General features: G+C 43.5%; 1 protein-coding gene across 1 annotated transcript in view; it reads left to right on the top strand.

Moving 5' to 3' along the window:
• Positions 1-9535: 9535 nt before the first annotated feature.
• Positions 9536-15125, top strand: part of PALMD (palmdelphin) — a 58113-nt gene continuing 52523 nt past the window's right edge. The window contains exon 1 of the mRNA XM_083743442.1: positions 9536-9659. Within this exon, the coding sequence (XP_083599568.1) occupies positions 9646-9659 (14 nt within the window). The 5' untranslated portion in view covers positions 9536-9645. The remainder of the gene's footprint in view (positions 9660-15125) is intronic.

Genomic DNA, 15125 nt, shown 5'->3' with positions numbered 1-15125 from the left:
CGTTTTTAGCTCTGCTAAAGCAGCCGCTGATGAGAGCTCCTTTTAACGCACCTTCATCCATACAGGATTTCTCCAAGCCTTTTTTGAAGGACTGGATTCCATGCCGATGCTTGAGTTTTAACACAGACATGAATTAAGCTTCAGCGTAACGGTCAGGGGTCCCTTTAACTTTTATGATGCAGCAAACTAGCATCTGCAACAAAACCTTACGCTCCCAAGCAAAAGGGCAAGGAGAGAGAGAAGTGGTCCTTTAAGTCCAGCACATAAGCAGAAAATGGCAATCAGTGCTGCAAAAACAGAGACATGGCTGTAAAACCTACATCATCATGCTAAGCATATCAGCCCTGTGCCTCTTTCCACTACCATACTGTAGCAGAAGCCCCTAATCCAGGTGAAGAATGCTATATTTGTTTACATGCAGAGGGCCGGGAGGCCAGCTGGCAAGCTCCAGCTGTGCCATCTCCTTCCATTGGCCCGTGCTCTGACGTAAATCAGCGACCTGGACTTGAGAAGCCAGGGCATGCTATTAGCAGAATGTACTGCACGCGCAGAATAGGCATGAGGCTTGTGAAGTCATACTATAGCTGTAGATTTATTAATCATATATCAGGACAAAGAAACATGTCGTCTCTCTCTCTCATGTTGTCGCAGAACAGCAAAAGCAAAAGCTATACACAAATGGAAGTTCCCAGCATACTGTGCTGGAATATAAACAGACATGTGACACACAACATTTCCACATGCCTGTCCCTTGAGGTGGAATGGAAATGTCAACAGTATTTGTTTTTCCCACACCTACCTATCACCAAATTAAAAACCATAAAGTATGTTCTTGTTAAAAATGCAATAGGCAGAAAAACACAAGAGGACTTCCAATGCAGTGTTGCAGTGTGGGATGTATCCTGCTCAGCATTCTGAAGCCCTTGACCACACTCGGTCCTCACTTGCCTCTTTGAGGGAGCGAGATCTTTTCTTTTAAGTATTTTTCTGTATTTTTGTAAATGGTCATGGTCCCCCTGGCCTACTCTTGCCTCCCTCTTGTCCATGGGTGGGCCTGCCCTGTTCTAGTGACCTAAGCATTGGCACTTACTGCCTAAGCATCAGCAATGGGCTGGTGCTCCCATGACGGCCATGTTTGCTTGCTGATGGCCTGGTCTTCCATCACAACGTTCACAGGTGAGAACTGGATCAGGCCAAAGGCCCATCTAGTCCACTTCTCAGAGTGGTGAAGCAGATGCCCATGGGAAGTCCCCAAGCTGGACCTGAGCGCAACAGTACTCTCCCTGCCTGGGATTCCCATCAACTGCAACTCAGAGACGTACTGTCTCCAAGATGGAGGTAAGAATGGAGCCATTATGGCTAGTAGTCATTGCGACAAAGGCAAAGGCCCCTGACCCAGTGATCAGGCAGAGGCCACCCAGCCCCAAAATGCATTTACCATGGGGCATGCCCTGCATCTCCTAAGCTGGCCTCCTGCCCTCAGGTGGTAGAGGACACTGTTGTGCCTCAGATGTTGAAGTAGCCCAGCTGGCTTCTGTATGTGGAATGGTTATTGAAGGGGCACCATATTGTCCTTCACCACAGGCAAAAACCCCCAAAAAGTCTGGAACTAGCCCTCACGTTTACTCAGAATGAAATTCCACTGTGTTCAGTGAGGGTTACCTCCAGTTAAGGTCTGAAGAACCCACCCATTTTGGTTTCCCTCCATTTCTCATTGTTCCAGGCTTAACTCTAGCTCACCACATTTCCACCAGATTGATTTTTCTGTTTTTGAAACTCCTCATGAAAATCCATCAACATTTTTAGTGTGCATTTCTCCTTACAGGTACAATTTTGTGTGTGCAGATTTTGCTCAAGACACACATTTCAGCGAGGAAGTTTCCCTAATGAAAGGCATGTTTGTATTGCAGGATATTTCATCCATACTGGCATATGCACACTTCTTGACTTTTTTGGCTGAAGAACTGCATCTCAAACTTTTTGAAAAGGGTGTGAGTGTTTCACTTCATGCATTGCGTCATGAAGATTAGGGTAGGATGACATTCAGGGATTTCACACCCATTCCTAAGTGAGCACAGAATTGCAGCCTTGGCACTACATAACATCAAGACTGGATATGTCAAAGATACCCATCCTTGCTTGCTTGTTTTTTAGGGAGGGGAAAAGTCAGTACTTTCAGCCAAGCAGATGATGAAATGGATGAGTCTTAATGCCATTTTTTTCTGTCTATTTGAGATCTATTTTTACCTCTCTCAAATGAACACTTGCCAAGCTGTCTAGTACATTCTATACTGCCACCGTCTGGCCTTTGCCAAATATGTGCATTTCCTAAATCCTGGTTTACCTAAAAGAAAACAACAAAATTCTGTGGGATTGTAAAAGCTTCCCATATGTCCATGGCTCCACTGTAGCACACCTGAAACCAATCCCAAGCTCATGAAAGAAGTGAATATCTCTTTTATAGATGTGCTAGTTCCCCACACCAGCATTTATTTCCCCTTGTCCTCTTGTCAATCGCCATTTGCTCTGTGCATTTCACAGAAATACCGGGTGCTATTTCTGCATCCGAGGCCTAGAAGCAGTTTCATCAAAATTAAATGTTGCTTTGACTATTAAATGTAATAAATAAATAAATAAATAAATAAATAAATAAGGCAGACTAAGAATAGTTTGGTTTTTATAACAGGCATGCCAAATGTTCCATTTTGTTGTTATACAAGCAGTTTAAGGGTGCTAGCAAAACAGATGCCATCAAGGCCCCACCCACAAAGCCACTACAGAAAGAATCACTTGTACAGTGGTACCTCAGGTTACATACGCTTCAGGTTACATATGCTTCAGGTTACAGACTCTGCTAACCCAGAAATAGTGCTTCAGGTTAAGAACTTTGCTTCAGGATGAGAACAGAAATCGGGCTCCAGTGGCACAGCAGCAGCAGGAGGCTCCATTAGCTAAAGTGGTGCTTCAGGTTAAGAACAGTTTCAGGTTAAGTACGGACCTCCAGAACGAATTAAGTCCTTAGCCTGAGGTACCACGGTAATTCACAGTTTGGTCAACCGTCTACAAAGCTGACAGACTCAGGACAAAACTAGTGCAGAAAGAGAACAGGCAGAAGGACAATTATATTGCAGAGGAAACTCAATTCCCTGCCCATCTGCAAAGGTGATCAAGAGAGTCAGACTGCTTGGAGAAACTGGCAGTGTTTCCTTAGGTTACAACAGGGATGGGAAGCCTGTGGCCCCTCCAATGTTGTTGGGCTCCCAACAGCCCCAGCCATTGTGGTAAATGGTCAGGGATGATGGGAGTTGTAGTCCAACAATAGTGTTGTATGCAAATCCCCCTAATGTACACATCTTTGCAAAGCAATATTTCCTCATAAAATGCCCACTTGTAGGCAAATTTCACTTACATGTACATTTTTATGTGATCTTTTGCCCTAGCTTATGCATTTTTGGACACATTACTTGGCTGGAGAACTACACTGGAAAATTCAGAGAAGTGTGAATTTTGAAAGATGGCTTTGTTTCAGTTCACACATTATTTCAGAGAGTGTGAATTATTGGGTTTGCCTATAAATGTGATTAAATTTCTCCCACATCTTATAATTTGTGACCAATCATCAAAAAGCATACATTGATGGCATAAGAGGGGAAGTCATTATAGAGAAATATATTTTTCAGCCTCCCTTGTCTGATGTGGGTAGCCTCGCTGAAGGCAAGGAAACTATTCTACAACATGCGGTCTAAAAATTGTGTGACAGATTTCATGTAGTATAAGTCTCCTGCAATATCCACGTAGGGCTCAGCACTGACACCAACATGTCCTTCGTTCCTTGTAAAATTCATGATAAAAAGCATCACAAGCTCAGCCATGTAGGAGCAACACTGCATGCTGCTGCATAGGAGGCCTAACAGTCCATTCCATCGCTCCACTGGCAGTGTATGAATACCAGTGAATTCTGGCAACACAGACAAGGAACTGCTTTTGCAAGATGAGAATGGGCTCCGATCATATGATTGTAGCATTTGTTCTCCAAGGAAGCAATTCTCTTAGAGATAATTCTCGTACTATACAGAAGCGAGGCAAGGAAGCCTAGCATTAACTTAACAGAAAGAAGAATGGTTTCTATTTGCACCTTACACACCTTCACATGATGTCTAGGCAGCTAATTTCACCCCACTATTTAATTTATAATGGAAGAAATTGGCCTCTTAGCTAGCCACATCTCGGGCAGGTTAACTAGGGCAGCAGAACAGTTTTAACTAATAAATCTCAACTGGAAATTCTTTGTTGGTCCGCAACAAGCAGCATAAGATTTATAATTTTTGGTCACTTACTGTATATTCACATTGACTCTTTCTTAATGGAGCATAATTCTGAAATATCTATTTGCCTAATACAGTTCCTTTAATAATATTAATAAAGTTCACTTTAAACCGTTTAGCTTTCTTCCAAGCTTATAAGAGATTTCCACTTTTGCAATCAAAGAAACACTTCCTAATGCCACTATGTATGGCAGAATCAAGGGGCAGAAATCACGGAACTGTAGAGTTGGAAGGGATCTTGAGGGTCCTGCAATGCAGAAATCTCAACTAAAGCATCCATGACAGATGGTTATCCAACCTCTGCATGAAAACCTCCAGTGAAGGAGAATTCGTCACTTCCCAAGGGAGTCTGTTCTACTGTCCAACAGCTCTTACTGTCGGAAAGATATTCCTGATATTTAGTTGGAATCTCCTTTCTTGAAACTTGAATCCACGGCTTTGTGTCCTAGTCTCTGGATTAGGAAAGAAAAAGCTTACTCCATCTTCTGTGTGATAGTTCTTTAGATAGTGGTAGATGGCTATCATATCTCCTCTCAGTCTCCTCTTTTCCAAGCTAAACATACCCAACTCCCTCAACCGATCCTCATAAGGCTTGGTTTCCAGACCTTGATCATCTTGAGCACCCTCCTCTGCACACATTCCAGCTTGTCAATACCCTTCAATTGTGCTCCAGGTGTGGTCTAACCAAGGCGGAATAGAGCTGGACCTTTGATCAGGACACTCTACTTCTGTTGATGCAGCCTAAAATAGCATTAGCTTTTTTTTGCAGCTGCATCACACTGTTGTCTCTAGCTTGTGGTCTACGAAAACCTCTAAATCCTTTCCACATATACTACTGGCAAGCCAGGTATCCCCCATCTTAAATTTCTGTAGCTGATTCTTCCTGCCTAAGTATAGAACCTTACGTTTGTCCCTACTGAAATTATTTTGTTTGTTTGGGCCCAATCCTGCAATCTGTTCAAGTCAGTCTTCTTGAATCCTGATTCTGTTGTCTTTAGCTCCCAGTTGGTGTCATCTGCAAATTTCTTCATCAAGTCATTTATAAAGACATTGGACAACAATGGGTCCAGGACAGAACCCTGTGGCACCCCACTTGCTGCTTTTTTCCAAGATGACGAGGAACCATTATCATTTATCAGTTTCAGGCAGGTCTAATGACCTTAAACTGGTCATCACATAGTAGTTCAGGAATTGCCAATACAGTGCTTGCAAACACCACAAAAAGGTGTCAGTAACTATCTCATCAAATTTCTACAGTGAATGGGTGACGGTTTCATCTTCCTGCTCAGTTCCAGTTTTCTCAACCTCTCCTACACATCCTTCAATTATGTTCACTTCCATGAGACCGGAAAAGCAGAATTTAAATGATGAGATATGACCGTTCTGAAGAAACTGATTTTGGCTATTTGAGCTAGCCAGGGGATGTGCACTTGTACTAGGTTTGAACAAGACCCATTCAAACTGTTTTAGAATTACAAGCAAACTGCATGAGTTGGCATATCGACCCATTTCTTAATGTCAGCGAGTTGGAGGTACGTAGTAGCAAAACCAGCACAGGCATTGAAGAATCAGGGCTTACCCTCAAGTAAATGGCTAAAGGATTTCAGCCTAAATCAGGCCCAACTGATCATTCAGTATCACTAAAATGCACATTTAAATTTAATCAACAAGATCCACTTATTAAAGGGGAGTTGATTGGTTAAAGGTGAAGCAACTAATCAGCTATCATTTACTAATAAAAAGCTGGGAGAGACATCAACAACTGACAGTGCAAGCCAAAACACATCTACTCAGAAGTAAGCTCCACTCGGTCCAATAGCACTTACTCCCAGGTAAGTGTGTAGAGCACTGCAGCCCTAATTTACTGACATAACCAGCTTGACAAACTCTTGATTTATTTAGTTCTTCACAGCTCTAGTTCCTAATGTAGCTGAAAAGCTTCCGTCAGCTGTTGTTGTAATACTGACCTCTACGTTTCCATGGTAGCTCTCATATTGCCATCTCTGTCAACAATCTGCTTCCAGTTCTAATTTGATCAGGCTCGTGCTATTAATAGAAAGATTCTGCAGGCAGCTATTCTATTCATCTTCTTTCAAATCCAAGGAATGGTTATTGCTGAAAATCAAATTTTGGTTAGCACTATTCTAGTCAGGTTTCAATAGCTCATTGTTGTTCTACTCTCAGGAACAATTCGCACTATCCTTGAAAAGGTTCCTGCTCTCCAGCCTTGTGTGTGTGTGTGTGTGTGTGTGTGTGTGTGTGTGTGTGTGGTTTTCTCCACCCAGGTTCAAACTGCCTCTTTTTCCCTCTCTAGATACACACTCACACACAGAGCTCTGACAAGCTCATTTCGGTTTGTCATCTAGGAACATCAACTGGCCATCAGGATCCATCAGTGTGAGAAAGATTTGATCCAACAAAGTTGTCCTCTTAGTACAAGAACTTCTGCCTGTACAATGGGACTCTCCTTGTGCACCTCCACCCCATAATCTGTTCTGGGGAGTTCCCTCTGGAGCAGATTGAGGGGGGTGCCAGGAAGAGGAGATGGGTAGAGGGTTGGGAGAAGGTTAGAAGGTTACAGAGAGGATAGGAGTAGCAGGTGATGCATGTAATTATCCAGAACAGCCTGGTTTGTCTTGGTAAGGAAAAGATGAAATGAACTGTATTATTTCCATGTTTTTTTAAGGTTCTTTTTATTTTACAGTGCATTTACGAGCAATTCCTGGGGTACTCAAGGCTACACAGTACTGACACCTTCCATCCCCCCCCCAAAAAAATGTCAAAAGTGTGACACTTACTGTAACAATTGCATTGTGAGTACTGGCACTTTTTTCCTTTAGGAAAAATAAAGCACTGGTGTGTGTGTGTGTGTGTGTGTGTGTGTGTGTGTGTGTGTAATATTTGTAGCCTGCTTTGGAATCCCTTTGCCAATGAAGAGTGGGCTATACTTTCTGCAAATAAATAAATAAAACAGATGGCCTCTCGCATCTCTCTATCCTGTTTGTGTGTAGGAGAGATTGGGAGCAGCGTTTTGCTGAATTCCTCCAAAAGGAGGAGAATTTCAGCGACCATTTTTCAAGATTGTCGCTCACCGTTCATGGAGGTAGCAGTTGGTGGAACATGGGATGGGCTCCCCTGCTGCATCTGCACTGACCTGAGCTCCTCTCTGCCTTGCTTGTTCCTTCCCTTCTCCCTCTAGGTAACCAGCAGTGATGCACAGCCTTTGGAAGTCAGGTGAGCAGTGTTGCAATGCCCACATTGCCTCAAATACTGTAATGCCTGAACCACCATGTTGGCCACTCTTCTTTCCTAAGAGTGTTTGTGTGTTTGCTGCAGTGGTGACAGCAATTGTGCTAGATCCTCAGTGATGTTCTAGATGTAGCATCGTTCCAGGGCACTGAGGAGGGGAAATGGCAACTGCTCCCCCCTCCCCACAAAAAAATCCAAAACCAATGGGGAATATTCAAGAAAATTCTGTAGGGTGGCCTTCTCTCTCTCTCTCTCTCTCTCTCTCTCTCTCTCTCTCTCTCTCTCTCGTAAGAAAAAGAAATCTATGGTGGGAAATTGTGGCTCAGCTTTAGAATCATATAACTGTAAGGGGTCCCAGGGGTCATCTATACGATGCAGGAATCTCAACCCTCTGTCCCCCATCCAATTTGAAACCAGACCGGACCCTTCTCAGCTTGGCAAATGTGCTCGCATTTTCATTGCAGCACCAGTGGTGTTAACCATCAGAGAAAGCTCTGAGAAGATAGATCTTTCAAAAACTTAGAGATTCCTAAGTATCATTAGAAGAAAAGAACACAAGAACAGCCCTCCTTGAACAGCTCAAACCACCCAGTTTTCCCAGCAGCCAGCCAGCTGCCTGTAGGAAGGCTGCAAGCAAGACTTGAGTGCAATAGCCCCACTGTGATTCCCAGGCACTTTGCTTCTGACAGTGGAGGGAGAACATAGCCATTATAGTAGCCATTGATAACCCATCCTCAAATCTTATTTTAAAGTCATCAGAGTTGGTGACCATCACTACAGTTTAGGGAAGTGAAATCTAAGGGGGTGGTTTCAGTCAGAACTCACCAGAACTCAGTTTGGGTACCTCTCAGTTTGGTGCCATTGTCATTATGAGAGAACAAGGGAGGTGTTCGTGGTGAGTTCCAGGACCTCTTTTCCTAGAAAAATAGCACTGGTGAAATCCATAGATCATCTGGAGACCATCTGCTAACCACAAGTTCCTATTGAAGAAACATCAGCTGATCAACCTGAGCTATTAACACTTGGGTAGGCAAACTAAGGCCCGGGGGTCAGATCCGGCCCAATCACCTTCTAAATCTGGCCCGCAGATGGTCCGGGAATCAGCATGTTTTTACATGAGTGGAATGTGTCTCTGGGTTATTTGTGGTGCATAGGAATTTGTTCTTTTTTTTTTCAAAATAGAGTCCGGCCCCCTACAAGGTCTGAGAGACAATGGACCGGCCCCCTGCTGAAAAAAATTGCTGGTCCCTGTATTAACAGCAACCCTTCTAACAAAGCAATGGTTAGGCAGCAACAGCAAAAGTCGTAGCACTCAATCTTGTCTGCTGCAATTGAAGAAAATGAACACCATGGAAAGCTTTCACTTTCCACAAGGGGGAGACTTCACCTCACTGGATATGAGTTGTTCATTTCAAACGAAACTTCAGTGATTTTCTATGGAAGCACAACCAGAATTTTGAATGTCTCAATTACAGGGCTTTTGATGTGACTTTCTTAGTTTCCCAAAGAAACATCTGAAAACATGTGTCGGGTATGATTTTAGCTGCGTCTTAACTGGCAGTGCTGCAGCTAGATATCTCTGGGGTTAAAAGTGACTAGGCTACTCAAATTCAAAATCCATGAGTCATTGTTATTTCTGTTTTGGCAATGGGTCAGAACTTTCTGCACATCAAAAGTAAGATGTTAACCTTCCCTGGGTCTTTCCTGGGTCATCTCACCTGCTGTTCCCCAGCCTTGACTCAAGATTTGCCCAGGCATACATTCCCGTCATTTCATGATTGCATTCAAACCCTAAATTTACCGAGGTTAAATATTTACTAATCTGGTTTAGTGTGCAGCTGTCATGTTGAAATCAATAACAGATTGGTGATATTATGCTTGCTATGCCAGCAGGTGCCTCTCCCGTAAATTAGATACTTACGTCAACAAAACCCAATAGCAGTCAGATGGTAGCCTTCATTATTACAGATTCGAAGTTCCCTACGTACACTCTGACCCGATGCCATTTGCAATGTGGCACCAATAACTGCTGCAGCGGTGCAAGGCAATTCCTTGGATTAATCACTGCTCTATGAAGGCACAAAGGTAAGAGATGGGGTGTTTCATGCTATTTGCAAAAAGAGAAACAGATGTATGGACAAGGTTTTTGCCTAGAGAATTCTACTGTATGGCTCTGTAAGAGGTTTTCTCATTTCTGTTGTGGGTGGATAGCATAGCTGTCCCTCCCCCCCCCCTTTTTAAGGGAAATTCCCTTATTCTGAATAGGATTCCTCGCAGGAAAAGGGAAAAGTTGGGTAGTGCAAGACCAGCAGGATGTACACAATTCATCGAGACTTTACTCCAGCTCTCATAGGCTGCCTCTGCAATCATCACCATACACACCTGTGACAGCCCATTCAAAGAGGAAATCTTTGGTAAACCCCCTGGAAAGAAAAAAAAACATCCAAAGTAGGGGTCTACCCAAGCTTTCCTGCTGCCCCTGTTACATAAGATTGTGAGGGTTCTCAATCTTTTAATGCAAATGATATAGGGCAGAAATCAGGAACCTATGATCTTCCAGACATTGTTGGATTCCATCTCTCATCAGCTCCAGCCGGCACGGCTGATGGTCAGGAATGATGGGAGATGGAGTCCAACACAGCTGGAGGACCACAGGTTCCCCATCCCTGATACAGGGACACCAAGCTATATTTGTGACGATGCACCCAGGATACACAAAGAAGGTGTCATACGTATCAGGTGTCATCTGTAAGCAAGGGTGCCAACTTGAATAAAATATGGGGGGGGCAGGTAAACCCCACCCCACATAATCAATCACATGATGCGGCACGCACACACCATTTGAATTGCAATACCCATCAACTGGGGGAGGGGGCTGGCCCCCTCAAATATTTTATGGGGGAAGCGAAGGGATCTCAGCCCCTAGGAGTTGGCTCCTATGTCTGTGGCATAAATATACAGAGGTGAATAAAAAGGAAATACAGTGGTACCTCAGGTTACAGATGCTTCAGGTTACAGACGCTTCAGGTTACAGACTCCGCTAACCCAGAAATAGTACCTCGGGTTAAGAACTTTGCTTCAGAATGAAAACAGAAATTGTGTGGCGGCAGCAAGTGGCCCCATTAGCTAAAGTGATACCTCAGGTTAAGAACAGTTTCAAGTTAAGAATGGACTTCCAGAATGAATTAAGTACTTAACCTGAGGTACCACTGTACACTGATTCATGGGCCACTATGGTTTCAACAAATACATTCCAAATATCATTACATTTGTCCATATATAATTTCCATCTGAAAGTGATCTGTTCATGGGTTACAAGCTTTGGCGTGTCATCTATCCATTGATTGAAGGAGGCTGTCGATCAAAAGGAAGAACATGCATACTTCCCCTAACCACCTTGCAACAAGAATATGGCATCTGCTGTTGAATTTTGCTGTGCTTTCTTTTGACAAACCAAGGGGAAATGGCCAGCGACTCAATGCCACCTGGAAGCCGGAATGTAGAAATCTAGTGCCTGAAGCTTTACAATGGAGGGATCGCTGCTGCTATCAAGAGCACTGTGTGTTAACAGGAAGGGAAGGAGGAACCTGAAAGACATATCACACAAGCTTTCCTCAACCTGATGCCCTCCAGATATTTTTGGACCACAGCTCCCATCATCCCTGCCCACTGGCCATCCTGGCTGAGTCTGATGGGAATTGGAATCCAACAACATCTGAGAGACACCAGGTTGTGGAAGACTGCACAGCGTAATCTCAACAAAGACGAAGGCCAGTATCTGAAAGGACAGGTTAAATTGAAAACCAATCTTAGAAGAACCTGAAATTGAGTCTGCATAATTTATGGTGAACTTTAATGGGCTCTTTTTCTCTAGGTGGTGTGAAGTCACTGAAATGAAATACATTTGCGGCAAAGATTATTTAACTGCTTTGCAATTTAAATTAAACCATGATATATGTCTCAGAAATATCCATTTTACTTGTGTCTGTTTAGCAGGTCTCTGTTTTATTACTTATTTATTAGCTTAAAAGGTTTTAATTTTAACTTTCAATTGAAAAATTCAGAGTAAAAGTAAAGGTAAAGGTACCCCTGCCCGTACGGGCCAGTCTTGACAGACTCTGGGGTTGTGCGCCCATCTCACTCAAGAGGCCAGGGGTCAGCGCTGTCCGGAGACACTTTATAATAAATCTGTTGTATCAGATGGGCATGGGATTATACTTAGAATTCTTGTGTTTCCCTTCGTTTTTCCTTCCTTGCTCTGGTTCTTTATTATTATTTTGAAGTACATTAGTTTTGCCCCCAAATCTATAATAATTACTGGGGAAGGAATAAAGGAACATCCTCTAATATGATTTACATTATTCAGGTATGTTAACAGAGCATGAACACAGTAAATTTAGACACTCCTTTTATTAAATGGATGCCATTTAATACGCTTTCCCTCCTGGAATCATAAACTCATAGAACTGTAGAGTTGGAAGGGACCACAAAGGTCATTCCCTGCAGTGCAGGAATTTTTTTTGCCTGATGTGGGACTTGAACCCATGACCTTGAGATTAAAAGTCTCAAACTCTACCAACAGAGCTCTCCCTATCCAACAGCATTGCCTTATATAGGCTTCCGACTATTAACGGAATGGCCTGAACTTCAATTACGAGCACCAGATGGGTGATGGCTTGGATGGGAGTTGGATGTACATTTGATACTATATGTGAGATACCCTCCACCATAAGTGGTATCTCTCAGGGACCGTGCTGAGGAGGGCTGCACTGAGGAGGAATGGTGGGAGCCTCCCCCTCCCCCTGCTCCTGATCAGGATCCTGAATCTTCCCAGGAGCAGGAGGACAGTATAGATTTGGAAGAGTGGTTTGCAGAAGGACATAGTTCAGAAGGCAGAAGCTGGGAAGTACAGTGGTACCTTCGGGTTACAGACGCGTCAGGTTACAGATGCTTCAGGTTACAGACTCCGCTAACCCAGAAATAGTACCTCGGGTTAAGAACTTTGCTTCAGGATGAGAACAGAAATCATGCTCCAGCGGCGCGGCGGCAGCAGGAGGCCCCATTAGCTAAAGTGGTGCTTCAGGTTAAGAACAGTTTCAGGTTAAGAACGGACCTCCAGAACGAATTAAGTTCTTAACCCGAGGTACCACTGTACTGGAGGGGGAACAGCTAAGAGAAGAAGCACTGGGAGAGAGAGAGAGAGAGTTAACAGACATACTGTCTCTGGAAAGTGTCCATCCGCTCAGCCCAATGTCAAGAAGAGCAGATAAGGTGGCAGCACAGGAAAGCACAGTGGTTGAGAGATCAGGTTACAAGAGGCTGTAGTGATGTGGGAGATGGAGGAAGTGGGTGCACCTTCATTCCTAGGAAATGGATTCTTTGTTCCCTCGCTGTGATCATTAAGTTTCTAACTGGTAAGAAGACTCCTTTCGCTTTGTTCTGCTTATCTACTGCCATTTGGAAGTTCCACACTTAAATTGCTGATAATTTCAAAGAGGATTAACTCTTGATATACTATTTGATGGGTAAAACAATTCAACCCCATGATCTACTACCCTAGAGGTGGCTTTGATGAAGGAGAGGTGTCCCTCTGCCCAGCTCCACCAGTGTGAAGGGTCCTGCTCCACCTGTAGAAAGATGAGTAGAAGCTGCTGTCAACAGTATGCCTATTAGCAGTAGCCTTTTGTATGCTGCCTCCATAGCTCACAGATCTAGTGGGATTCGAGACCAAATGGTTCATTCCTACTGCACAAATTTATTGGGGGCGGTGGCGTGTAGCACATTTTTTTTTCTCAGTTTCAACACAAAGTGCCTCAATAGATCCAGGCATTTCAAGTCATCAGAAACAGATGAATATCTGAAAAAGCATATGCGGGGGGGGGGGATTCTACATGTGTTCTCCAATTGCTACAGGCTCCCTGAAGGATGTTTGGCACAGCCAACATTTGATGTCTAGGGCTGATGGTCTTATAAAAACAAATGGGTGAAACAAAAGGGGGGAATTCCTGAGCTACTCTGCATTTTTGCTGCATGGAACTATCCATGTGCTTTCAGGTATTTCCATTCATGGCTATTTTGAACATTCACATACTAACAAAAGCATTTGTGAAATGCTACTGCTATGGAATGCAAACAGGAAAACTATACAAGATGCAGGGGCTGTCAGAAAACAGTCAAATCAATAAAACTGCTTCCATTTCTTTCCCTCCTTCCATATATTATTATCAGGCCTTTTTTTTCAGCCAGTACTAACAAGAATTCAGGTGAGCACCATTGCCATTATAAGAGAACAAGGGAGGTGTTCATAGTGAGTTCCAACACCTCTTTTTTTTAGAAAAATAACACTGATTATTATTATTATTTATTTTATTATTTATTAAATAAGTATACAACCCTTCACCCACAGATCTCAGAGCAGTTCACAACATAAAAATATATATTATAACTTCAGCAAACTATCAAATGTAAAAATCAAAAACAGCAATATGCCAGTAGATGACACAGATAGAAAGAACAAGAGTGTTCCAATCCAGTTTGTTCAGATTTGAAAGTAGGGATGGGAAATGAGTTTCAGCCAGTGGGCCAAATCCTAATACCCCTCCCCCAATATCTATATGGGCCACTTTGACAGAAGAGCAGATCCTATCATCTGACATCGCCATGATGTCAGCCCAAGTCTTTCCCTTTGCAGACCAGCTTCGATTCAAGCCAGTCCACAAAGGGAAGATGTTCACTTGCCTGTCAGTTTTGAAATCAAGCTTCATGGGCAAAGGAAGCATGGTTTGCTGCATGCCCACTCGGGGAGCTCTTGAGGGGAGCCAATCCCAGTAGGGCTTGCATTGGGTGTGAAATACTTTAAAAGACGCTGACTGCAGACCTTGCTTGCCCAAGAACAACTGGGATTTCTTGAGATATGAGAATTGGGATATAGCATCATGTAACGCAGAGACATCACCTTGCCAAAAAAGGTTCGTATAGTTAAAGCTGTGGTTTTCCCAGCAGTGATGTATGGAAGTGAGAGCTGGACCATAAAGAAGGCTGATCGCCGAAGAACTGATGCTTTTGAATTATGGTCTGGAGGAGACTCTTGAGAGTCCCATGGAGTGCAAGAAGATCAAACCTATCCATTCTGAAGGAAATCAGCCCTGAGTGCTCACTGGAAGGACAGATCCTGAAGCTGAGGCTCCAATACTTTGGCCACATCATGAGAAGAGAAGGCTCTCTGGAAAAGACCCTGATGTTGGGAAAGATGGAGGGCGCAAGGAGAAGGGGACAACAGAGGATGAGATGGTTGAACAGTGTTCTCGAAGCTACCAGCATGAGTTTGACCAAACTGCAGGACGCAGTGGAAGACAGGAGTGCCTGGTGTGTGCTGGTCCATGGGGTCATGAAGAGTTGGACACAACTAAACGACTAAACAACAGCAACAACAAAAATTATGTCAGTTACGGAGTAGATGGGTGCAGCTTGGGGAAAACGAACTGATGGGCCAAATTTAGATCCCTATGGGGCCTAATTGGCCCCACAGGTCAGAGTACCATACCACTTTTT

The sequence above is a fragment of the Podarcis gaigeae genome, assembly GCF_964106915.1.
Source record: "Podarcis gaigeae genome assembly, chromosome: 6".
NCBI lineage: Eukaryota > Metazoa > Chordata > Lepidosauria > Squamata > Lacertidae > Podarcis > Podarcis gaigeae.
The sequence above is the reverse complement of the archived record's forward strand: the minus strand, read 5'-3'. Positions and strand labels throughout refer to the sequence as shown.